General features: G+C 45.3%; 1 protein-coding gene across 22 annotated transcripts in view; it reads right to left on the bottom strand.

Annotated features, from left to right (window-relative positions):
• The window catches only part of RBFOX1 (RNA binding fox-1 homolog 1), a 2,204,510-nt gene extending 2,188,811 nt beyond the window's left edge, over positions 1-15,699 (bottom strand). For 3 of the 22 annotated variants that reach the window (XM_082362244.1, XM_082362247.1, XM_082362249.1), the window contains exon 1: positions 2,898-8,954. In XM_082362244.1, the coding sequence (XP_082218370.1) occupies positions 2,898-3,107 (210 nt within the window). In that variant the 5' untranslated portion in view covers positions 3,108-8,954. Of the gene's footprint in view, positions 1-2,897; positions 8,976-15,663 lie in introns of those variants that run through there. The other 19 variants (XM_082362251.1, XM_082362252.1, XM_082362248.1 and 16 more) reach the window with 16 other exon arrangements.
• Between the last annotated feature and the right edge of the window lie 9,769 nt (positions 15,700-25,468).

The following is a 25,468-nucleotide window of genomic DNA, read 5'->3' as shown; positions in this document are numbered from 1 at the left end:
ATCTATGCCAAGCTGCCTGATCTTGGGAAAAGCTGAACAAACACCTGAGGTTGATAACCAATTACCTACAGGAAAGACTTTTCTCTCCTTCCAGGAAGAGCTGTGGGTCAGATTCACCCTGGGGTCTCTCTAAAGGAATCAATAAAGGCTCTGGGAGGACCAGTTCTTCAATACCCTCTCAGCATCACCGGTCCTGGAGGGGGCAAAAAGACTGTAAAACTTCTGATCCCCGGTGGAGGGTCAGCCCTCACTAGTCACACACCCTCCTTCCACCGCACATCCAGCAGGACTCGGGTGCTGAGCGGCATCCTGGGGCTCCAGTTTAGCTCCTAAAAGCATCCCCTAGCAGCCAGAAGAGGAAGCAACACTCTGCTTAAAGACAAGGCCCGAGCCCAGGAGCCACTCTGAGGGACAACCAGTCACATGTAAACCTCAACCATCCAGAGCACTGGATACAGTAATGGGAAAGGGTATTTTATCCTTAAAAACATCTAGATACAACATGGACACGGAGGTATTGCCCATGCAGCTTCTGCAGAGAAAAGCCCAAAATGATCTACATCCAAAAATAATCTGCTACTAAAGAACAAAGATGATTTTGACATTTCAGCCAAGCTAATGGTCTACACAGACAAAATCCCATGAAGAAGCATTGTTTTTCTTGATGCATCTGAACGTGGTCTGTGAATGAAGAAATGGCTCTCCTCCTTAAAGAAATAGCTGCTGCTCCTGGCACCAGCCTGAAACTGCTTCTAGGTTCTTTAAAGAGAATATTCCTATAGAAACTAAAAAAAAGAAATCTGTCTGGTGGGCATTCCGGGCAGCCTGTGCTTTGGCCAGCCTTTAAACTTGAAAACCAAGACACCAGCTCCGTGAGGAGCCACTGTCCCCAGAAGATCCAGGTGTCCCAAAAGGAGAGAATCATATTCAGTTTCAGAAAACAAGGACGATTTCTGTCCAGTTATGACATAACCCTTCAAACCATGGTATCCCCACTTCCCTTCATGAACCAAAAAGTTTAGTGGGGTTTCTGCCTTTTAAAAATGTCATCCTCTGCACATAAATCCTTTAACCTCCAAAAGGCATTTACCATGGAGAGTCTTGCCTAAGATCCTTATCTCTTGTAATGAACTCCCAGAACCAAACATGGCTGCAAGCAAGGTGCACAGAGAGAATTTCAGCACTAAATCACATTCATTGAGCACATACTACACACCAGGTGCAATGCTAAGTGCTTTCTATGGATAACCTTCACTTAACCTCAGGAACAATAACCCCATGAAACAGGGCCTATTGACATGTCCTTTGCACCACTGAGAACACTAACGCTCAGAGAGGTTAAGTCACTTGCCCCCGGTCACCCAGTTTAGGAGGGCCACAACCAGGATTCACACCCGAGTAGACTAGCTCCAAACCCACATTCCTAAGCATCCCACTGCACTTAGTCACTTCATTCCATTCTGGTGTCCTGGTCTTTGGCAAAGTTCCACGTAAAAGAGGGAGGTGACAGGAGGAGGGGAGGGCTTCTGACAGTGGAAGTTTCACAGCATTGCACGGCCCACATAATTGTGTCTCAGACCTGGGACCTCTCCTCTCACCACACTGCGACAAATCCCTTCCCACTCTTTCCACGATGTGTCCCAATAAACCTTCCATAAATATTATCCTTCTCCTGGCATCTCAGAGAGAAATTCTCCTGGTTCTGGTGTCCAGGTGGCCCATGATCTGAACAACCACAGCCACGGGTAGGTGAGGGCTCTGAAGCAGCGCCTGGGAGTCAGCCGGGCTTTGATGCAGCCTAGTGAACGCGAGGCAGGCTGCTGCCGCCTGCGTGAATTCAGGAGAAACAAGGGGACCTCTCCCTTGTGGGGCTCACTAGTCACAAATCAAATTTTTAAGACGAGCTCAGCCAAGCAAATGGTCAAGAATAAAAACGTTTGGAAGAAACAAAAAGGTCAAACCCATTATCAATTTAAAACTCTCAAGGTGGCAGCCCTCACCACGGGGACAGCTGTCCAGCCAGCCCTCATCTGTTCTCCAGACACTTGTGACCCCCAAATGTAAGGTCAGCCAGGTCACAACTGGAAGATTCAGAAGAGGAAGCAGAAAGCAGTGGCCAGGGAGGTCAAGCTGGCCACGGAGCTCCATCCCACACACACCTGGTGACTCACATACCCACGCACATATGCTACAAATCACCCGCACACGTACCCTCGGCTAGCGGGGACCAGAGCTAGGCGGCACCTGGGGGGATGCACAGAACTTTGCTTCACTGTCCTTCTCTGGAGGGATGGGGAGAGAAGAGTGACTTCAGGGTTGGAAGCCACCTGCCTTCTCTCTCAACTCTCCCTGCCCAGCCAGCCTGGCGAGCAGTGACAGGAAGACGAGGGGCAGGTGAGGAGCTTGGTGAGCTGCCGCCGGCACACACGCTGACAGGGCAGGGTTTGCAGAGCCTGTGCCCGGTACTTCCCACCCAAGCCCCTTACCAGATGGAAGGCAACCAGCAAAGTCCCAGAGAGACGCCTAAAACAGCTCTGCCCAGGATGGGGTGTGCAGAGTGAGGGCTGCTCAGAGTAAACCCCCGCCTCCTTTCCCTTCAGGACGCCCCCAGGACACAGAGCTCCCCCTCCCTTTTTGGACAACCACAGAGCCCGCGGGTCTCCCAGCCAGCGACGACGTCGTGGGAGAATCAGCAAGTCGATCCTACATAAACAAGAAGGGAGTTGCCACCAACGACGGAGCATCTAGTTTCTCAGGAGGTCCCCACAAGCTGTCACACCGCGCCCGCCCGCCCGCAGGAGTTGCTGCCCAATTATCAACTTAGACCTGACCGCCGACGGGGAGCATCCCTGCCCACCCCCCAGCCCCCGTCCCTCCTGCGCCCCCCGCTCACTTACACCTCTGTCTTCAACACCTGTCTGGATGCCGGTCTCTTCCCTGCCCAGTCGTGGCGCGTCTTCTCCTTCCTCCTTCGCTGCGCTTCCTCCTTCCAGCCCCAGCCTCAACCTCTTCTCCTCCGGAGGGGCATCCTCCTCCTCCCGCCTCTGCCGGCCATCCCTGCCTCTGAGCTTGCCCGTGTCCTCGGGGCTGCCGGAAGGGCTGGCCATAGCTCCAGGGGGGCTCTGCCTGCACTTGGGAGAGAGGAAGGACCCAGCAGCCTTCCGAAACCAGCGGCCTGTCGGTGGGAGATCTGGCTTCTGAGCGCGGGCTCGGTGGGTTCGCGCGGCTCGGCTCTGAGCTGGGCTCTTCTGTGGACCACTCCTGTCTCTCTGCCGCCACCTGCTGGCTGCTCGCGTGCACCGCGGGCACGCGTGGAAGAGGCCCGCTCAGGCAAATCCTGGCCCGCAGCTCACACACAGACGGTCTCCCTGACCAAGGAAGGGAGGGGAGTAGGGACAAGCAGACGTCCACTTCTCCAACGTCCTGCGAGGATGGACACCCTGGTCCCTCAGTACTGTTCTGCATCTTGAATGGTTTGGATGTGGCTGGAAAACAGAAGCTGCTCAAAACACAAGGAGAATTCGGCCTGGAGAATGATGTGCTTAATACAAAGGCACCATCTTTAGAAGCTGTGCTTAGCTATCAAGGATGTTTATTGAGCATCGCTATGAACCAGGCATGGCAATGCGGGAGGGGGTTACAATGGTGACCATGGCAGGCATTGTCTCTGCCCGGTGGAACCCAGCGCCTGGGGGGGAAGGCGATGATTGACTGACATTGCCAACGGGGCAAAGGGCTGCAGAGGAATGTGCTGGGGATGCAGGAACCTAAAACAGAAGAGCCTCAGAAGGTCTGGGGCTGGGAGAAAGGCAGAGGAAGTGAACACTGAATGGAGGTGTACAAGATGAGTAGTTCTCAGCCAGGTGAAGGGTGTTCAGGCAGAGGGAACAGCACACGCAAAAGCCCAGAGGCTGAGAGGGAGGCAAGAAGCCTGTGGGGCTGCAGCAGTGTGCGTGAGTGGAGAGTGGTGTGGTGGGTGGAGAGGGTGTCGGGGACCAGGCATGCAGGAAAGGACCAGATAGAGGACCACTGCAGGGACTCAGCACAGCAGCAGTGCAAATGGACAAAGGGAGGAGACATTGAGAACTACTTTGGAGTGATGGGTTGATAATTCTGAGTGTGCCCCATACATGCCCTAAGTACCAAGATGGGGCTCCCTCCTCGGCTGTGTGATGAGTTGAGCCAGGAGGTAAATTCTGGACATTTAAGGGTTATACCCAGTGTACAGGGAAGCCTCAATGAGCGCCAGGCTCCTATATGTCCTGAGCTTCCCCAACCAAGAGCTGAGACCATGCTGCAATTGCTTGTTAAATTTTTTCTGCCGCTAAGCCCCAGCAGGCAGTTGCTGCCTCTGCCTTGTTTGTGATTTTATCCTTAAAAGCTATCATGGTGGGTGGCACACAGTAGGTGCTCAGGAAACATTTGTTGGATGAGTAAATGGATCTGCTCCTGCCCAGGGTTCTCTGCATCCTACATGTTCCCCTCTTGCTTCAGTCCCTTCCTCTCTTCTCCATCTCTTCCCTCTGTTCCAGCACAAATAAAACCCTGTTATTATCCCCACTATACAGAGGAGGAGACAGCGGCATAAAGAAGGCAAGCAATGTGTCCAAGGCACCCTATGGCGAGAACTGCTGCCACTGAATTGGGAAACCTAAATGCAGTGGGGGGGTGGGGGGCGGTCGCTGGATCCCAGGGTGGCAGAGGTCAAGTGGTGGCTCTCAACCACCAAGGTCATGGGCAGAGTCAAAGCAGAAGTCAGAAAAGTCCAACTCACACAGAACTGTAGCAGTGGCCAGTTCAGCACAGTGTTCCTAGAAATGAAATAGATGGCAAGCATATTGAATTCTTACTTGATCTGTATAACCAAAAGAGTTCTAGGTCAAGTGAACAAAACTCTAACTTGAATTATAAAAACAGATGGTCAGGGGCTCTCGGCGGAAACAATGGCAGGCATCTCACGCAGGCCTGCGAGCAACCTCACAGATGGCACCATTTTCAGCACCTGGAGCACGTTGCCAGGCACCAGCAGATGAGCCGTGTGGCTGACAGGGTCTTGGTGCTCCGGCTGGGTGTCAGGCCTGAGCCTATGAGGTGGGAGAGCCGAGTTCAGGACATGGGACCACCAGAGACCTTCCGGCCCTATGTAATATCAATTAGCGAGAGCTCTCCCAGAGATCTCCATCCAAGGCTAAGACCCAGCTCCACTCAATGACCAGCAAGCTCCAGTGCTGGACACCCCATGCCAAACAATTAGCAAGACAGGAACACAACCCCACCCATTAGCAGAGAGGTTGCCTAAAATCATACTAAATTCACAGACACCCCAAAGCACACCACTGGACATGGTCCCGCCCACCAGAAAGACAGCATCCAGCCTCATCCACCAGAACACAGGCACCAGTGCCCTCCACCAGGAAGCCTACACAACCCACTGAACCAACCTTACCCATTGGGGGCAGACACCAAAAAAACCGGGAACCTGAAACCTAGGAAAAGGAGACCCCAAACACCGTAAGTTAAGCAAAATGAGAAGACAGAGAAACACACAGCAGACGAAGGAGCAAGGTAAAAACCCACCAGACCAAATAAATGAAGAGGAAATAGGCAGTCTACCTGAAAAAGAATTCAGAGTAATGATAGTAAAGATGATCCAAAATCTTGGAAATAGAATGGAGAAAATACAAGAAATGTTTAACAAGGACCTAAAAGAACTAAAGAGCAAACAAACAATGATGAACAACACAATAAATGAAATTAAAAATTCTCTAGAAGGGATCAGTAGCAGAAAAACTGAGGCAGAAGAACGGATAAATGACCTGGAAGATAAAATAGTGGAAATAACTACTGCAGAGCAGGTTAAAGAAAAAAGAATGAAAAGAATTGAGGACAGTCTCAGAGACCTCTGGGACAACATTAAACACACCACCATTCGAATTATAGGGGTCCCAGAAGGAGAAGAGAAAAAGAAAGGGACTGAGAAAATATTTGAAGAGATTATAGTTGAAAATTTCCCTAACATGGGAAAGGAAATAGTCAATCAAGTCCAGGAAGTGCAGAGAGTCCCATAAATAAATCCACAGGACAATCCAAGGAGAAACACACCAAGACACATATTAATCAAACTATCAAAAATTAAATACAAAGAAAAAATATTAAAAGCAGCAAGGGAAAAACAACAAATAATATACAAGGGAATCCCCATAAGGTTAACAGCTGATCTTTCAGCAGAAATTCTGCAAGCCAGAAGGGAGTGGCAGGACATATTTAAAGTGATGAAAGGGAAAAACCTACAACCAAGATTGCTCTACCCAGCAAGGATCTCATTCAGATTTGACGGAGAAATTAAAAGCTTTAGAGACAAGCAAAACCTAAGAGAATTCAGCACCACCAAACCAGCTTTACAACAAATGCTAAAGGAACTTCTCTAGGCAGAAAACACAAGAGAAGGAAAAGACCTACAATGACAATCCCAAAACAATTATGAACATGGTAATAGGAACATACATATCGATAACTACCTTAAATGTAAATGGATTAAATGCTCCAACCAAAAGACATAGACTGGCTGAATGGATACAAAAACAAGACCCGTATATGTGCTGTCTACAAGAGACCCACTTCAGACCTAGGGACACATATAGATTGAAAGTGAGGGGATGGAAAAAGATATTCCATACAAATGGAAATCAAAAGAAAGCTGGAGTAGCAATTCTCATATCAGACAAAATAGACTTTAAAATAAAGACTATGACGAGAGACAAAGAAGGACACTACATAATGATCAAGGGATCAATCCAAGAAGAAGATATAACAATTGTAAATATTTATGCACCCAACATAGGAGCACCTCAATGCATAAGGCAAATGCTAACAGCCATAAAAGGGGAAATTGACAGTAACACAATCATAGTAGGGGACTTTAACACACTACTTTCGCCAATGGACAGATCATGCAAAATGAACATAAATAACGAAACACAAGCTTTAAATAATACATGAAACAAGATGGACTTAACTGATATTTATAGGACAATCCAACCCAAAACAACAGAATACACTTTCTTCTCAAGTGCTCATGGAACATTCTCCAGGATAGATCATATCTTGGGTCACAAATCAAGACTTGGTAAATTTAAGAAAACTGAAATTGTATCAAGTATCTTTTCCAACCACAACGCTATGAGACTAGATATCAATTACAGGAAAAAAAATCTGTAAAAAATACAAACACATGGAGGCTAAACAATACACTACTAAATAACCAAGAGATCACTAAAGAAATCAAAGAGGAAATCAAAAAATACCTAGAAAGAAATGACAATGAAAACACAATGACCCAAAACCTATGGGATGCAGCAAAAGCAGTTCTAAGAGGGAAGTTTATAGCAATACAATCCTACCTCAAGAAACAAGAAACATCTCAAATAAACAACTTAACGCTACACCTAAAGCAATAAGAGAAAGAAGAACAAAAAAACTCCAAAGTTAGCAGAAGGAAAGAAATCATAAAGATCAGATCAGAAATAAATGAAAAAGAAATGAAGGAAACGATAGCAAAGATCAATAAAACTAAAAGCTGGTTCTTTGAAAAGATAAACAAAATTGATAAACCATTAGCCAGACTCATCAAGAAAAGTAGGGAGAAGACACAAATCAATAGAATTAGAAATGAAAAAGAAGAAGTAACAACTGACACTGCAGAAATACAAAGGATCATGAGAGATTACTACAAGCAACTATATGCCAATAAAATGGACAATCAGGAAGAAATGGACAGATTCTTAGAAAAGCACAAACTTCTGAGACTGAACCAGGAAGAAATAGAAAATATAAACAGACCAATCACAAGCACTGAAATTGAAACTCTGATTAAAAATCTTCCAGCAAACAAAAGCCCAGGCCCAGATGGTTTCACAGGCGAATTCTATCAAACATTTAGAGAAGAGCTAACACCTATCCTTCTCAAACTCTTCCAAAATATAGCAGAGGGAGGAACACTCCCAAACTCATTCTACGAGGCCACCATCACTCTGATACCAAAACCAAACATAGATGTCACAAAGAAAGAAAACTACAGGCCAATAACACTGATGAACATAGGTGCAAAAATCCTCAACAAAATACTAGCAAACAGAATCCAACAGCACGTTAAAAGGATTATACAGCATGATCAAATGGGGTTTATCCCAGGAATGCAAGGATTCTTCAATATACGCGAATCAATCAATGTGATAAACCATATTAACAAATTGAAGGAGAAAAACCATATGATCATCTCAATAGATGCAGAAAAAAAACTTTTGACAAAATTCAACACCCATTTAGGATAAAAACCCTCCAGAAAGCAGGCATAGAGGGAACTTTCCTCAACATAATAAAGGCCACATATGACAAACCCACAGCCAATATCGTTCTCAATGGTGAAAAACTGAAACCATTTCCACTAAGATCAGGAACAAGGTTGTCCACTCTCACCACTATTATTCAACATAGTTTTGGAAGTTTTAGACACAGCAGTCAGAGAAGAAAAAGAAATAAAAGGAATCCAAATCGGAAAGGAAGAAGTAAAGCTGTCACTGTTTGAAGATGCCATGTTACTCTACATAGAGAATCCTAAAGACGCTACCAGAAAACTACTAGAGCTAATCAATGAATTTGGTAAAGTAGCAGGATACAAAATTAATGCACAGAAATCTCTTGCATTCCTATACACTAATGATAAAAAATCTAAAAGAGAAATTAAGAAAACACTCCCATTTTCCACTGCAACAAAAAGAATTAAATACCTAGGAATAAACCTACCTAAGGAGACAAAAGACCTGTATGCAGAAAACTGTAAGACACTGATGAAAGAAATTAAAGATAATACAAACAGATGGAGAGATATACCATGTTCTTGGATTGGAAGAATCAACATTGTGAAAATGCCTATACTACTCAAAGCAATTTACAGATTCAATGCAATCCCTATCAAACTACCAATGGCATTTTTCACAGAACTAGAACAAAAGATTTCACAATTTGTATGGAAACACAAAAGACCCCAAATAGCAAAAGCAATCTTGAGAAAGAAAAACGGAGCTGGAGGAATCAGGCTCCCTGATTTCAGACAATACTACAAAGCTACAGTAATCAAGACAGTATGGTACTGGCACAAAAACAGAAATATAGATCAATGGAACAGGATAGAAAGCCCAGAGATAAACCCACACATATATGGTCACCTTATATTTGATAAAGGAGGCAAGAATATACAATGGAGAAAAGACAGCCTCTTCAATAAGTGGTGCTGGGAAAACTGGACAGTTACATGTAAAAGAATGAAATTAGAACACTCCCTAACACCATACACAAAAATAAACTCAAAATGGATTATAGACATAAATGTAAGGCCAGACACTATCAAACTCTTAGAGGAAAACATAGGCAGAACACTCTATGACATAAATCACAGCAAGATCCTTTTTGACCCACCTCCTAGAGAAATGGAAAAAAAACCAAAAATAAACAAATGGGACCTGATGAAGCTTAAAAGCTTTTGCACAGCAAAGGAAACCATAAACAAGACGAAAAGACAACCCCCAGAATGGGAGAAAATATTTTCAAATGAAGCAACTGACAAAGGATTAATCTCCAAAATACACAAGTAGCTCATGCAGCTCAATATCAAAAAAACAAACAACCCAATCCAAAAAACCACAGAAGACCTAAGTAGACATTTCTCCTAAGAAGATATACAGATGGCCAACAAACACATGAAAGGATGCTCAACATCACTAATCATTAGAGAAATGCAAATCAAAACTACAATGAGGTATCACCTCACACCGGTCAGAATGGCCATCATCAAAAAATCTACAAACAATAAATGCTGGAGAGGGTGTGGAGAAAAGGGAACCCTCCTGAACTGTTGCTGGGAATGTAAACTGACACAGCCACTATAGAGAACAGTATGGAGGTTCCTTAAAAAACTAAAAATAGAACTACCATATGACCCAGCAATCCCACTACTGGGCATATACTCTGAGAAAACCATAATTCAAAAAGAGACATGTACCACAATGTTCATTGCAGCACTATTTACAATAGCCAGGACATGGAAGCAACCTAAGTGTCCATCAACAGATGAATGGAAAATGATGATGTGGCACATATATACAATGGAATATTACTCAGCTATAAAAAGAAAGGAAATTGAGTTATTTGTAGTGAGGTGGATGGACCTAGAGTCTGTCATACAGAGTGAAGTAAGTCAGAAAGAGAAAAACAAATACCGTACGCTAACACATATATATGGAATCTAAAAAAAAAAAAATGGGTCTGAAGAACTTAGGGGCAGTACAGGAATAAAGGTGCAGACATAGAGAATGGACTTGAGGACACAGAGAGGGGGAAGGGTAAGCTGGGACGAAGTGAGAGAGTGGCATGGACATATATACACTACCAAATGTAAAATAGATAGCTAGTGGAAAGCAGCCACATAGCACAGGGAGGTTAGCTCCGTGCTTTGTGACCATCTAGAGGGGTGGGAGGGAGGGTGGGAGGGAGGCGCAAGAGGGAGAGGATATGGGGATATATGTATAGGTATAGCTGATTCACTTTATTATACAGCAGAAACTAACACACCATTGTAAAGCAATTATACACTGATAAAGATGTAAAAAAAAAAAAAAAAAACAGATAGTCAGGACCCCTCAATCAATTCCCAGACATGACCAGTTTACAGACCCAGGGAGGCTGGGTCCCCTTGAGGAAGGACCTTGATACACTGCCAAAAACGTATGCTCTTATTCTTTCTCCCAGCTTTCCCCAAAGGGACCCATGCCTTTTATCAGTGACTGCATTGCGAAAAAGGGGAAAAATCAGACATTTCCAGGATCACTGAACACAGGCTCTGAACTGACACTAATTCCAGGAGACCCAAAACATCATTGGGGTCCACCAGTCAGAGTAGGGCTTATGTGGGTCAGATGATCAGTGTAGTTTTAGCTCCACCGTCTCACAGTGGGCCCAGTGGGTCCCCAAACCCATCCAGTGGTTATTAACACAGTGGCAGAGCTGGGATTCAAACCCAGGATGTCCAGGCTGTGCTCTTAACCACAAAACAGTCTGACGTCTCTAGGAAGAAAGTAGGGGCTTCCCTGGTGGCGCAGTGGTTGAGAATCTGCCTGCTAGTGCAGGGGACACGGGTTCGAGCCCTGGTCTGGGGGGATCTCACATGCCGCGGAGCAACTGGGCCCGTGAGCCACAACTACTGAGCCTGCGCGTCTGGAGCCTGTGCTCCACAACAAGAGAGGCTGCGATAGTGAGAGGCCCGCGCACCGCGATGAAGAGTGGCCCCCACTTGCCACAACTAGAGAAAAAGCCCTCGCACAGAAACGAAGACCCAACACAGCCATAAATAAATAAATAAATAAATAATAAAATCGACATGGGGTCAACATCAAGCTCAGTGACCCCCTGGGTTTAAAAAAAAAAACGAAAGTATAATTCAGGGTTTCGGTCCCCATGCCCCAAGCCCAGCCCAAGGTCATGGTGTCAACCCTATTTTCTTGAAACTAGGCAGGAAAATTAGAGACAATCAAAAGGTCATAGGCGCCTGACATCAAAAGAAAGGACATGAGTTTACTAAGCCAGTTGGGCTAGATCCCCCGGGACCATTCCTCACCTTCCCAGCAGTTTGACTAGATCTGATGGTCAAGGTGGGGCAAAGGCCAGAACAAAGGTAAGCCCTTTTACTCTCACCTGGGAAAAGGTCTGTAAATTGTTTGGGAGGCCTCTCAGATATAAAATAAACAAGTAATAAAACAACAAGCTACAGTGATGGAAACTGTGAAAGAGCTTATGGACTGTTTGAAAGAAGATATACGCCCTCTGCATTGGTGGGGTCTTTGGATTGCCATCCTAACCCACACACCCACAAAAAAGATGCACCTGATCCCAAAGAGAGCCTGGAAAAGCAGATTCCAACACAAGGATTTAAATGAAAGTAGTCTATTTTGGAGGTGATTCCAGGAAACTCATGATTGAGGACATGAGATGGAGCAGGGACGGCAGCTTATAAGGGGTTTGTTGGCAGCCAAGTTACCACTGTGGACATAGAGCTTATCCAACTGGGAGAAAGTGTAGATGGTGCACCTCAGAGTTATCCCAACTAGGGGTGCGGAAGCTGGGTATTCACTCATTCTTGACTGGCAGTTACTCCCTGGAGGGTCCTAATTCCCGTGTGATTCTGGCAAAGTGGGTATTGGTGGCCATAGAGAGCCTCAGGCAAAGGCAAGTCAGCATGTGCAGAAATGGTGAGGGCAAGGGATGGGGGCAAGGGCACCAACAACATCCGCTGCAAAGCTGAACCCCATCCTTTGGCAGGTCCCAAAGGTACCTGAATTCTCACCCGTCCACGGTAGGGCTTAGAGAGCAGGTTAGCACAGCTGGGGCTGTGGGGGCAGAGGTCAGTGGGGTTCTGGTTTTACTCTTAACCACACAACCTCAGGCAGGAAAACAGACCTTTAGGAGCTTCAGTTTTCTCACCTGTAAAATGAGTGTAATAGTACCTTGTGGATTATTGTAAGAAGTGAACAGAATTCTGTATATAAAGTTCTTAGCCTAACATATAATAAGGGCTCAAAAAGAAAGTGTATTTATTGGGAATTCCCTGGCGGTCCAGTGATTAGGGCTCAGCGCTTTCACTGCCGGGGCCGGGGTTCAATCCCTGGTCAGGGAACTAAGATCCCACAAGCTGCACAGCATGGCCAAAAAAGAAAATAAATAAATAAATAAGTAGAGGGGAGAAAATTTTTTTTAAAAAGTGCATTTAATAAAATCGTTAACTCATGTGCTTTTCTTACAGGGAAGGCAAGTCTGGCCCTGAAGTTGGCAGGCCCTGAGGCTTCCAGATGCAGTGGTGGAGAGAAGGAGGGAGACTGAATAAGGATGAGACCGACAGCCAAAGTCAGGAAGTCAGAGCAAGGGCCGGGGGGACAGCAGCATCCCACACTGGAGCCAGGTCAGCCACGAGAAGCTGTGCGTCTGACATCTTAAGCTGGTCATAAATTGGGGCATGAGGAACGTGAACCCCATTGCTTCCCTGCTGAAATCCTTCTCGCAAATATCTAGCTATCGGGGAGGTGTAGGGAGGAATCCAGTGGTTGGGACCACCCTCTTCCCACTAACACCTGCCTTAGGTTTTTAGCTGAGGGACAGGGCTCCATCAAGATGAGACAAACACTCTCCCCAAGCTCCCATCCATCCAGGTTGTCTGGGCACTGATCCTCCCATAAGGACAGACCCCTGATCCCAAGGAATTGCTGTTTCCTCTCCAGTGAGAAATCCCAACAGGGGTATTGACCCCTCCAAACCCATAACTTCTTCAGGCAACTGACCCACAAGCCATGTGTCTCCTGGTGCCAACTACACATCACCCACAGCATGTCCATTGCCTGTATGGACCCCCAATGGACCCCCCAATGCTAGCCATGACCCCCAATGTCAGCCAGGACCCCCAATGTACTGAACTGAAAAGTCAGGATTTGTGCTGTTCTGCAGCATTCCTGAGAATCCCATAAATCCCATCTTACTTCCATCAGCAGTCACTGGGGTTAGGTAATTTTCTCCCCCACACTGTACCCCAGGTCACTGTGCATCTTTGCTCAGAATCTCTCGGCTTCTACTTCATTTGGAATGCACATGTACCTGTGTGTCCTGCACCTATAATTACACAAGGACTCATAGTTCCTATCAGGGCCATCAATGAGCTTTCCATCAGCCCAACTATGAGGGCATAATCTTGCTGGTGGTTTATTCTTAACTTTAATTTTTTTGTTAAATGTTTTATATTATCAAGGTGCAAATGACAGTCCAACAAGTCACCAGATTCCAGGTTCAAAAACGTCACTTTTTGCCTTTGTCACATCTCACCTTTAATTCTGGGATGTGACTGGAATCCCGTGTTTTTCTTCCCCTCCTCCCAAGGATCATCACAATCCAACTCTTCATCTACTTGAGCAGTTCACACACAGCATTTCTGAGGGTCTCGTCTAAGCCCCCAGCACCCAAATTTTTCCCTCCTCACCTCTGAACCAAACTGGTGAGCAGGCATCCGCCAGGATGAGAACGCAAACACCAGACATCAGCGTTTATATAAACCATTCCTGCCAGCCCTCCCTACAGGCATCCTGGGCACGTGGATATTTGTCTTGATTATCCAAATCTCCCCTCCTCTTGTTCTTACTAAGTGGGTACACACTGCGTCCCACTGTTTTCTGCCATGAGGTGCTGATTGCTGCAAGAGCCTTTTAATACACATACAACACTTAGAACAAAGACAAATTCCTGCCTTTTCTCTGGCACGACTGTACCATAAATTGCAGAGTTTAGAGAAGAGAGCGTCAAAGGCAGCGCCCACACGGCCTGTGCTCACGAGAGACAGCCCTGGGAGAGGAGGGAAGCAGCCCCATCCCCAGCACCCTCATCTTGAGTCATGAGCGGCCCAGACAGGGTCGTGGGACAGCAGTGGGAGTGAGCACAGTGAGTCCTGGGGCAGGCAGAGGCCCTGAGCTCAGAGCTTCTGGACAGAACCAAAGCCAAGCCCTCTGTGGCCCTAGGACTCTCAACATCTCACCATCACCATCTTGATGTTTAACGGCTCATTTCTGTGTGTCACTTTTTTTTCCAGAAAACTCTTATGTAATGCATTGTGTGAAGGGGAGATTAAAATGAGTTTCTGTGGGCCATGGGATAAAAACCCATAATAGCTCATGCACTACTGAACCCACTGAGATTACATGTGTGTGTTTCCCTTTTTCTCAGAGAAAGATTCTGAATTCAAAATCACAAAGGGTTCCTTGAGCCCCCAAGGCAAGAACAACCAAACTGTGCATTCACTTCAATATTTAATATACTTTGATCTTGAATATGACCAAGGATAGGAGAAAAGAGGAAATGTCATTGTCTGGATGCCTCCACTGCACAAGGCACTAATGTGAACCATCTCATTTCTTTTTCACATTAACTCTATGAAGCACTTATTATCAACAGCCCCCTTTTTTAGATAAGGAGACTGAGGACAGAGAGTACAAGTTACTTCCACATGCCATCCAGCTGATAAGAGCTATGGTAATAATATCAGCAAGATAATAATTGCTGATGTTCCTGAGACCTTACTATGTCTCGGGCACTGTTCTAAACACTTTATGTATGTTAACTAATTAAATCCTCACTACAGCCCATTGAGGTGATTATTATTGTTATTATTATTATTATTAATACTATCACCATTTCATAGGTGAGGAAGCTGAAGGAGAGAGCTGAAACTTGCATCTCCATTATCTGCCTTGAGCCCATGCTCTTAACCTTTCAGTGACACCACCTCCCAGAACTTTCTGGTGATCACTGTAAGATCAGGCTGACTTGACTGTTTAGAACCAGCAAGGACCACAATGTGTTCTGTAATCATTCCAGGTTTAACACTAGCAAGTCTCATCCTTAGTTCAAACACCACTTGACACCCAGAAGCCTGCATATCCATGCTAGTAAAAAAACAAGAGGTGAAGAAAGCTCACCCAAGACCACAGTGAGTGATGGAAATAAGGTTTGAAGCCAGGTATGTCTGTCTTGTGAGCCTGAGCTCTTAGCCACAATGAAGTCACCTGCCCAACATCTTACCTTCCTGCATGGAAAGCCCTGGCTTGATGGAAGGCAGAGAGGTCCCTGGAAGGTCCATGTGAGGCACAGAAGGTAGACGGCAAACCCCTGGTCACCTCCAGAAGATTATACCTGAGAAGACCAAATACCAACCATGTAGTTTGGAAGACACCCTTGATTAACCAGATAGAGGAGGAAATTCCCCATCCCTTGGGCTAAGAAAAGAGTCTCCTAAGACAGAACAGAAGTGGCTTTCATCTTTCCTCCCACATTGCTGACAACACTCAGCAAGAGTCCCAGCAGGTAAGGCTACCTGTGTTTGCATCCCAGCTATGCCACTGTACTATTTTATGAGCATGAGTAAAATCAGTTTCCAAGCAATGCCTCCAATGCTGAGTAGAATTCATACAGTAATAATTACCACTGTTCTTACACACATGCACGCACAAGCACACATATTCATACATACACAGACAAAATTTAATGATCCTGAGGGAATGAACACTTGCAAAAAAGATATGTGTTATCTCCCTACCATGGACCTGTGGCATCTTACCCCTCATCTACACCTAGGTAGGATTAATCTCTCTCTCTCTCTCTCTCTCTCTCCTAACTATTGTCTCTCTTCCTCCTAGGCTTTATCACTACATAAACCCTGATAACCCTAGCCACATACCCCTTTTCTTGCTGGCTGGCTCCCTGCTTTCCAATCCTTCGAAGCTGGACCTGTACTTCAGCACCATGGCCAGAGCAAATCTCCCCCTTTCCTTCAGGGCAGTGGATGACTAAATTTCTGACTCACTCTCTGTCCCCATCCATCCCTCTCACTCCCTTTTGCTCTCCTTCTCTCTACCCCCTACCTCCCCCTCTCATCCTCCCTCCTACACTCTACTGCTCTTTCCCTCTACCTAATGCTGTTGCGGTGATGTCAAAGTTTTGCCCAAGGAGAGAAGTTGCTATGACAGATACAGAGACACAATCCAGCTGGCCAAGAAAACACAGTTTCCCAGGCACGAGCACCACCTAGAGATACCATGTCTTGGCTCTGACGTCTGAATCATTTGGGCACTGAGCCCCTGTAGAAGGGACTAGGGGTCAAAAGCGTAAATACTGAGAACCACACTGCATTTACCAGTCCTAGGATGCACTCACTCCAAACATGACATTTCCATCCGAGTCCAGAGCAGGGAAAATATTGAGGAATAAATGGGCTAAGAAGTGAGCACTCAGGTTCTTCCTCACTGCCCACACTTGCTACCCTCTCCTACCTGAAACTAAGAAAGGACAGTGTGTGTTATGTATACCCAAGTGTGTGTGTAATTGGCTCTGTATGTACATATATGCTGTGGGGTAGGCAAGGAGGATTCGGGAGAGAGGGAGGTGTCCACGAACAGCCCTAGTAATAGGATGGGATGCAGTCCAGATCAATCCGAAAACAGAAAAAAAAAAAAACAACAGATGTTAACTACCTGGGGACAGGTTCATTACCCTGTGCAAATAATCTTAAAATAGCTAACATTTTTGAGCAATTGACACAGCTAGGCACTGATAACTGCTTTATATGAATCATGCCATCCAATCATGACAACTCTGTGAGGTAGGCACTATTCCCGTTATACAGATGAGAACACTAAGGCTCGGAGAGGTTGAGTAACTTGATCAGAGTCACACAGCTAGTAAGTGACAGACAGACATAAGCATGAGCATAAAAAAAGCAAGAGCAATCTGGTTTAAAGGGCAGAAACTAGCCCTACGCAGAGAAGTTCAGTGAATTAGGGTTTCACAAGCTTGGAGATTATCTTTTCCACTGTCTTCCAATCTCAACAAAGAATTTTTATAAAGACAATGCTGATGAGTTCTTCTCCATGTGTGTGGGATACCAAAGAAGAGAAAAGTGACAAATCAAAGCATAATTGTTTTTAGTTGGATAAATGACAGACCTTACTGTCAGGGTGTATTTTTTTTTAAGCCAGGACATTAATGCTGTGATGCAAACAGCACTGGGCAAGGGAACTGGGAGGCTTGAATTTGAATTCTGGCTCTTCTGATAGTTTGCTCAGTCCTCTGGGTCTTAGCCTCCCTCCACTCCACCCACCGTCCAGCTACCAAAAAGGAGCGGCTCCAACCAGGTTATCTGATCCTTCCAGCTACGGTAGTGCTTATGTTCCCAAAAGGTGCTTCATGACAAGGCCTCCTTCTTTTCAAGAGCAGAAAAAAAAAAACAGCAGCACTGGACACTCTCTCCCCACCGAGGAGATTAAGGATTAAGGAGCAGGGCGTCCCCAGCCACCAGTGGGGGCCACATCTGACTTCAGTCCCCCAGAAAAACGTTCGCTGAGTCTGCCTGGAGTGCCAGCTGCCACCCAGTCCCCTCTGAAGCCAGTTACCCACCCCCCTTCAGGTTCTAATCCATCAGCTAGGTTTCCTGGGGAAACCGAACTCATTCTTAAGCTCTCTTTTATGGCTTTTACCCAGAATTGATTTGAATAATCAGTCTAATGCTCTCTCTACAATGGAACCAATTGTAAAAAAGCTTTATTTGCTCAGCTTTGAAAGCAGGTTGGAGCTTTCTTCTTCCCATTCCAGGGCTGATGGTAAAAAAGGAAGCACACACATTAAATTTGACAAAGGAGGATTCCTCAAAAGGTGGGGACCCAAAACCCTCCCAGGATTCCCTAGCAAGGGGGGGGGGTCCCCTGCAGGACTCACACCTGGAGAAGGAGGCCAGAGGTAACTAACTGGGGTTTATCTGCTCCTGATGCTAATACCTTGATATGATACCTGCTGTGCTCAGCCAGAGGCTTGAGGAAGCAAGCCTTCCCTGAAATCTCCTGTTTTCCTGGTTTCTTCTGATTTCTCTCATAAAGGACACAGCAAGAGCTAACCTCCACTGAGTCCTGCCAACAGGCCAGGCACTGCATCAAGTCTCAAAGGCACCTCTAGTTCAACAATCCCAGTGACGAGGGCTGTCTTTCTGTTCTGCAAATGCCCCCAAGGTCTTGCCTACCTCAGGACCTTTGCATGTGCGGTCCCTCTGCCTCTCTCCAATTCCCACACACACCCAGCCCTGCAAGGCTGGCCCTTTCTCTTCCTTCATCTCTTTTCCCCAATGCCACCTCATCCTAGGGGTGTTCCCAAAACACACTGGTACAAATGATATTCTCTCATGGACCATCCTATTCTTTTTCCCCATATCACTTTATAGCATAGAAGCAAAACACCATCTTGTCTAAGGATGCAGGTTTGGGAGCCAGGGACCTGAGAATGATTCCTCACTTCTCCTCTTATTAGATGCTGACTTGGAGAAAGTGACTCAATCACTCTCAGCCTCAGTTTCCTCACCTGTAAAGTAGGGGTTATAAAAGTGCCCCTTTCTTGGAGCAGCTGTAAAGATTAACTGAGCTGACATCTGTAAGGTGTTTAGAAATGCGCCTGGCAGGAGGTAACCACTCCATCAATGTTTGCTGCTACTTGTGTTGTGACTGTTTGATGCATGTCTGTCCCCCCACGTGCCTGTGTGCTCCAAGAGCACAGAGCTTGGTCATCCTGTTTCTCATAAGAGCCCCACGGCCGAGTTCAGGGCCCGGCACACCTGGATACTAAAAAAATACTTGTCAAATGAATGGAAATTTTGTTTGTTTGTTTTATGTTCACCTCACACAGGCTTTAGAGAGACAAAGCAGAAATGGCACTGATTTTTACCATTTTACAAATGGAAAACTAAGACTGAAAACCTCGATTTATCCAAGCCTGGTCAATCAGGTGTCCAAGCAAGGCAAAAGCTGTGTGGCCAGCACTTTTCCCACCAGAGGGCAGGAAGCAGAAACCTGGGGCTGCCCCTCTCCCTCTGGGACCTGAGACCACCACACCTTCAGCAAAAAGGAAGTCATAGCTCAGTTCCAGGCCCAGGGAATGGGCTTACAGGGCTGCCGCAATCTTGCCCCACCTGCCCCTCCCAGGGGATCTTGATGAGCTGCAAAGATCAGGCCCAGGGCACTGCCTGATGGTACAAGAGGTGGGCAGAGGCCACGATACAGGGACTGAGGACCCAGGGCTCAGAGGGTCCTCACTCTCAAATGAACACGTCAAACAGGGGAGCACACTCACAAAGTGGATTGACCTTCAAAATCAAGCAGAGGTACGGACCACATATTCTTTTGTTCACTGAAATCCCCAGCACTCTTGGCAAAAAGCTGCTTTTGATAAATATTTGTTGAATGAGTGAGTAAATAAACTGATGATTGAATAAATCAGTGAATCGCAGCAATGACGATAGCCCTTATTTGTCCAGCTTCCTCCCTCCTCTCTGTAACTCCTGATTTGGGGAGATAGAGACTCATAATGGCTAAGAAAGCATACTGTGAAACTGCTAGGGTTCAAATCCCAGCTCTACCATTTACTAACCCTGTGACACTAAACAAGTAATCTAGCCCCTCTGTGCCTCAGCTTCCCCATCTATGAAATGAGGGTGTTAATAGTCCCTTCCTAGTAAGACTGTGAGGTTTAGATGAATTCATACATGGAAAGCACTTGGAACAGTGTCTGGCACACAGCAAGCGCTGAAAATAAGTGTTAGCTGTCACTGTTACCGTACTGGCTTTTCTCTGTATGTTTATTATTTTCAGGCTTTATTTGATTTGCCTCTTGCTATAAGCTTCCTTGAGCCCTTTTGGGGAAGAGGCAGAACACAAATCAATTTAATAAATGAACTACTCAAATATAACATTTACAGGGTGGACTTAATCTAACAGATTTTCTACTAATAAGACACACTTGCAAATTAAACTGTCTAATTTGGTAATATCTTTCGAAATGTTAAATGCTCATACTCTCTGCCCCAGAAATCTCACTTCTAGGGATTGATTTTAGAGATATGCTCAAATGAGTGAACCAAGGTGGCGTATAAGGAAATTCACTGCAGCATCATTTGAGAAAGCAAACAGCCGGAAACAGTCTACATGTCCATGCATGGAAGATTGGCTAAATGAATTTATGGTGTAGCCTAAAGCAGAATGTATGCTGCTACTAAAAATGGAGCAAAGTTTTATGCATTGGCATGGAAAGATCTCTAAGATAATACGGTTTATGAAAAAAAAGTTGCAGAATGTTGTAGAGAGGATGACTTCATTTGTGCCTCTAAATACACAGGCGCGCGCACACACACACACACACACACACACACACACACACACACACCACAGTCATTATGCACATTTTAAAGATGAAGAAACTGAGGCTCAGAACCCTAAGATCCCACAGCTAGGAAATGACAACCTACACTCTTACCCACTCTGCCTTGTGACAGGATCTCAGCACAGGGAGACACAGTGGAGATCAGAGCACAGCTCCAAGGAGCCATCCTGGTAACAGATAAAGAGAAGCTAAAACAGCCAAAAGTGCTGACATTGAGCAGAGCCTGGGAGTATGAACTGGCTCTTTTTTCTCCGCTAGTTCCAATGTCTTGTTTTGTCTCTCTCTTTCGGACTTCAGCATTTGGGATAACACTTTCTAAAAACGTGCCATCCTCCAAAAAATAAATCAATAAAATAAAAAGGTAAAAATAAAAAATAAACAAAATGTAGTATATGCACACATGGAATATTATTCAGTCTTAAAAAGAAAATAGAATTGACACATGCTACAACATGGATGAAACTTGAGGACATTGTGCAGTGACATAAGTCAGACACAAGAGGACAAATGTTGCATGAATACACTTATATGAGGTTCTTAGAGCAGTCAGATTTGTAGAGAGAGAAAGTAGAATGGTGGTGGGAGGAGGGGAGAGTGGGAATGAGTGTTTAATGGTAAGGAGTTTCAGTCTGGGAAAATGAAAAAGTTCTGGAGATGGTTGGTGTTGGGGGCTATATAATAATGTGAATGTACTTAATGCCACTCAACTGTACGCTTAAAATTGGTTAAAATGGTAAATTTTATGTTACATCTATTTTACCACCAAAAAAAAAAAGAAGTTTTTAAAAATACGCTATTCTCCTAAACCACATAGAAAATCCATGGAAATCCATGTAGAAAAAACATGAGGGAGATGAATGGGATCAGGGTTGGCGACAGTGGCTCAGCTGTGAGTACCACCCACCTCTCACCCCAGGTGCCTCTGCCCTACCCCCTGCCTTCAACCTAAAGCAGTTGGTTGAAACCTTTTGTTTTGATATTCTTTGAGAAAATATCTCATCCTAAATCAATAGATCCATGACAATTATAAATTACTTTCAAATTTAGTCAAAAGACCAGACGGTGGCTCCATGACAACATTCAGGGGTCCCAAATTCACACTCTCCTGCTCTGAGCACATTTTCCACCTAACAGGAATTTCCACCCTGATAATTGGTCCTGGTTTTGTGTGGTTTGAAGGATGCATGGCTTCCCCTCATGACATCGCTCTCAAAAGTTTAAGGCCATGTCCCCAAACCACTCAGGTTCACTCAGTGACTGGTGATGCACAGACTCATCCAAATCCATGTGAAGCTTGTATTGGTTAGGATGCTTTTGGAGTCAAGTAACAAAAAATCTGGACTCAAGCTGGCTCACCCAGTAAAGAAATGTATTTTCTCATACAAGTGGCAGGCCAGAGGGAGGGCAGGGTCCAGGTGCCTTATGCATCTGGATAATTCCATCAAGATCTTGGCTCTTTCTATTTCTCTCCTCTGCCAACCTCAATCTGCACTCCATCCTGAGGCTGCTTCCCCTCCTGGTCACAGGATGGATGGGATGGTATTTGGGGCTTCATGCTCTACTTTCATGTCCAGGAGGATGCAGGGAAACTCTCTCTGTCACTCAGGAAATGCAAGTTCCCTTCAGCAAAACTAGGTCAACTTGAGGACACATTGACCAGACAGATAATAGTCACCAGGGTACAAGAAATATGTAGCTAATGATAAGAATGTACGGTGTCAAACTGGAGAGGGACAAAATGGTTCTAGTGACAAAATTATCTCTATCAGAGAGAAAAACTCTTCAGTGGGATTTTTTCACAGCCTCCCATTCACTGCTCTGAGGAGTTCCCTTGCAAATGTCCATTATTACTCTTCTCAGTCACACCCTAGGACAGCTCTAGCCCTCATTACCCATTTGTAATAATAATACCTTGCATTTAATGTACTGCTTATCATATATATATGTCATATAACATTTATGATATATTTATTTACATTTAATTATAATTTAATAATTTGATGTATTTTATAACGTACTGCTTTATCATATATGTATATATAGTACATTAAATTCACGATAATTTGATACCTATCTGTGAAGTAAATAATTAACCCAGCAGCCTTGAGTTACTCAAATCTTGTACATTCTCAGAAAGGCCTACTTGTATGACTAGACTTTGGCTGGCTCCTAGGAACTGAGGTCTTAGAATGTTCCCTATGCTACTAACTGATTAGGGCACTGTGCATGTTTGAGGTCTTGAACCACACTATACCAGCTTGTGTGGATAGTTTGTGTAAAAAATGTGATTTATGGTGAACACCTGCTTTCCTTCTGGGGGGTCTGAAGTTTCAGTAACTGCAATCAGCACTGCAGTTACCCCAATAAAAACCCTGGACTTTTAGGCTCAAGCAAACTTCCCTGGCAGAAAACATTTTGCATGTGTTTCTGCAGTTAATTGCTGGGGGATTTAGTATGTTCTGTGTGACTCCCCTGGGAGAGGACTCTTGGAAGCTTATACCTGGTATCCTCCAGCTTCTGCCTGATGTACCTTTGTCCTTTATTGATCCTGCTTTTTATCCCTTTGCTGTAATAAACTATAGCCTGACTATAATGAAGAAAATAAAAAATAGTCACCAGGGTAATGACATACACTAATTAGGCTAACTCAGGGGGTCAGCAAACTACAATCTGCAGGTCAAACCTGGCCCACCATTTGGTTTTGTAAATGAAGTTTTATTGGAACACAGCTATGCCTATTCATTCATATATTGCCCATGACTACTTTCTCTGTACAGTGGCAGAGTTGAATAGTTGCAACAGACCACATAACCTACAAAGCCTAAAATTGTTACTATCTGGCCCTTTACAGAAAGAGTTTACTGGCCCCTGGATTAACTGGCCAGATGAGGTATAAAGGCCATTGGGCAGTCAACTCCAGTGCCCACCACACCCCTGTTTATTAGTTTCAGTCAACACTGCCTCTTAGACCAACAAGGTTCTATTTTAGTTTATCACCCACTGGGTAAAATAGTACTTCCTTTTGAATGCTCTTGTCTCTTTCCTTTTAAACCACAAGGACTGTCATTAAGTTCTTTTATTTATTTATTTATTTGTTGGCTGCATCGGGTCTTAGTTGCGGCACACGGGGTCTTTGTTGAGGCGTGCGGGATCTTTCCTTGCAGCCTGGGCTCTTCCTTGTGGCGCACGGGCTTCTCTCTAGTTGTGGCGTGCAGGGTTTTTTTCTCTCTCTAGTCGTGGCACGCAGGCTCCAGGGCACGTGGGCTCTGTAGTTTGTGGCACCTGGCCTCTCTCGTTGAGGCGTGCAAGCTCAGTAGTTGTGGCACGCAGGCTTCGTTGCCCCGCAGCATGTGGGATCTTAGTTCCCTGACCAGGGATCGAACCCACATCCCCTGCATTGCAAGGCAGATTCTTTACCACTGGACCACCAGGGAAGTCCCTCATTAAGTTCTTTCAATCCAGGATTTAGTGTTTGTGAGCAAGCTGATGTAACAGAATGCACATGAGGTCTGGAGTAAATTGCCAAGCCAGCAGCCAAGTGGCAGCATTGTGATGGACATCTGATGTTACTGCCCACCAAGCATACATTCCCCTTTCTCTTAGTGAGGTCACCCCCACTTTTCCTTTAGGGCCTGTATCAGTTGTCTATCATTGCATAACAAACGACCCCAAAACTCAGTGGCTTAAAACAACAACAACTATTTATTCTGCTCACAAATCTGCAGTCTTGGCAGTGCTCAGCCGGGCAGCTCACCTGTGTTCCATGCAGCCTCACCCTGGTTAATGGAACTGTTTACTTTCAAGACGGCAAATCGGTGCTTGCTGTTGGCTGGGAGCTGAGTGAAAGCTGTGAGCTCTGGGCCTCAGTTCCTCTCCATGTGGTCCTCTCAGTGGGCTGCTTGGGTTTCCTCATGACATGGTGGCTAGGTTCCGTGATCAAGTGTCCCAGTAGAGAGGAGGAACGAGGAAGCTGTATTGCCTTTTATGACATAGACTCAGAAGTCACAAATTGCCATTCCCACCATAGTCACGTGCCCAGATTCAAGGGGAGGGAACAGAGATCCCACCTCTCAGTGGGAGGGGGGTTGGTCAGAACCATTCTAACTGGAGCCATTGGATATTCTTGTTTTAATAAAAACAGTTCAGCACTATATATTTTTTTTTAATTTGGTTGTGCTGGGTCTTAGTTGCGGCAGGCGGGCTCCTTAGTTGGGGCACACGGGCTCCTTAGTTGGGGCACACGGGCTCCTTAGTTGTGGCATGTGAACTCTTAGTTGCAGTATGCATGTGGGATCTAGTTCCCTGACCAGGGATCAAACCCAGGCCCCGCATTGGGAGCACAGGGTCTTAACCACTGCACCACCAGGGAAGTCCCATATTTTTGCCTTATTTGTTGACACCACCTCTCTCTGGATGGAGTAATATGTTTGCAACATTCCAGACTCAACCAATACATTCATTAAGACTCTTTGACTTGCAAACAGCAGAAAAACAATTCAAACTAGTTTGTATTAAAATGCTGTTGACTTATATACCCAGGAAGCTTGAGGGAATGGTCCTAGCTTCAAGCTCAGCTGGATCCAGGTTCAAATAGTGTCATCAGGGCTCTCTGTATCTCTCTCTCTCTTTTTAT

Source organism: Balaenoptera borealis, assembly GCF_965194805.1.
Source record: "Balaenoptera borealis genome assembly, chromosome: 16".
NCBI classification, from domain to species: domain Eukaryota; kingdom Metazoa; phylum Chordata; class Mammalia; order Artiodactyla; family Balaenopteridae; genus Balaenoptera; species Balaenoptera borealis.
Note: the sequence above shows the minus strand (reverse complement) of the source record. Positions and strands in the feature narration are given on the sequence as shown.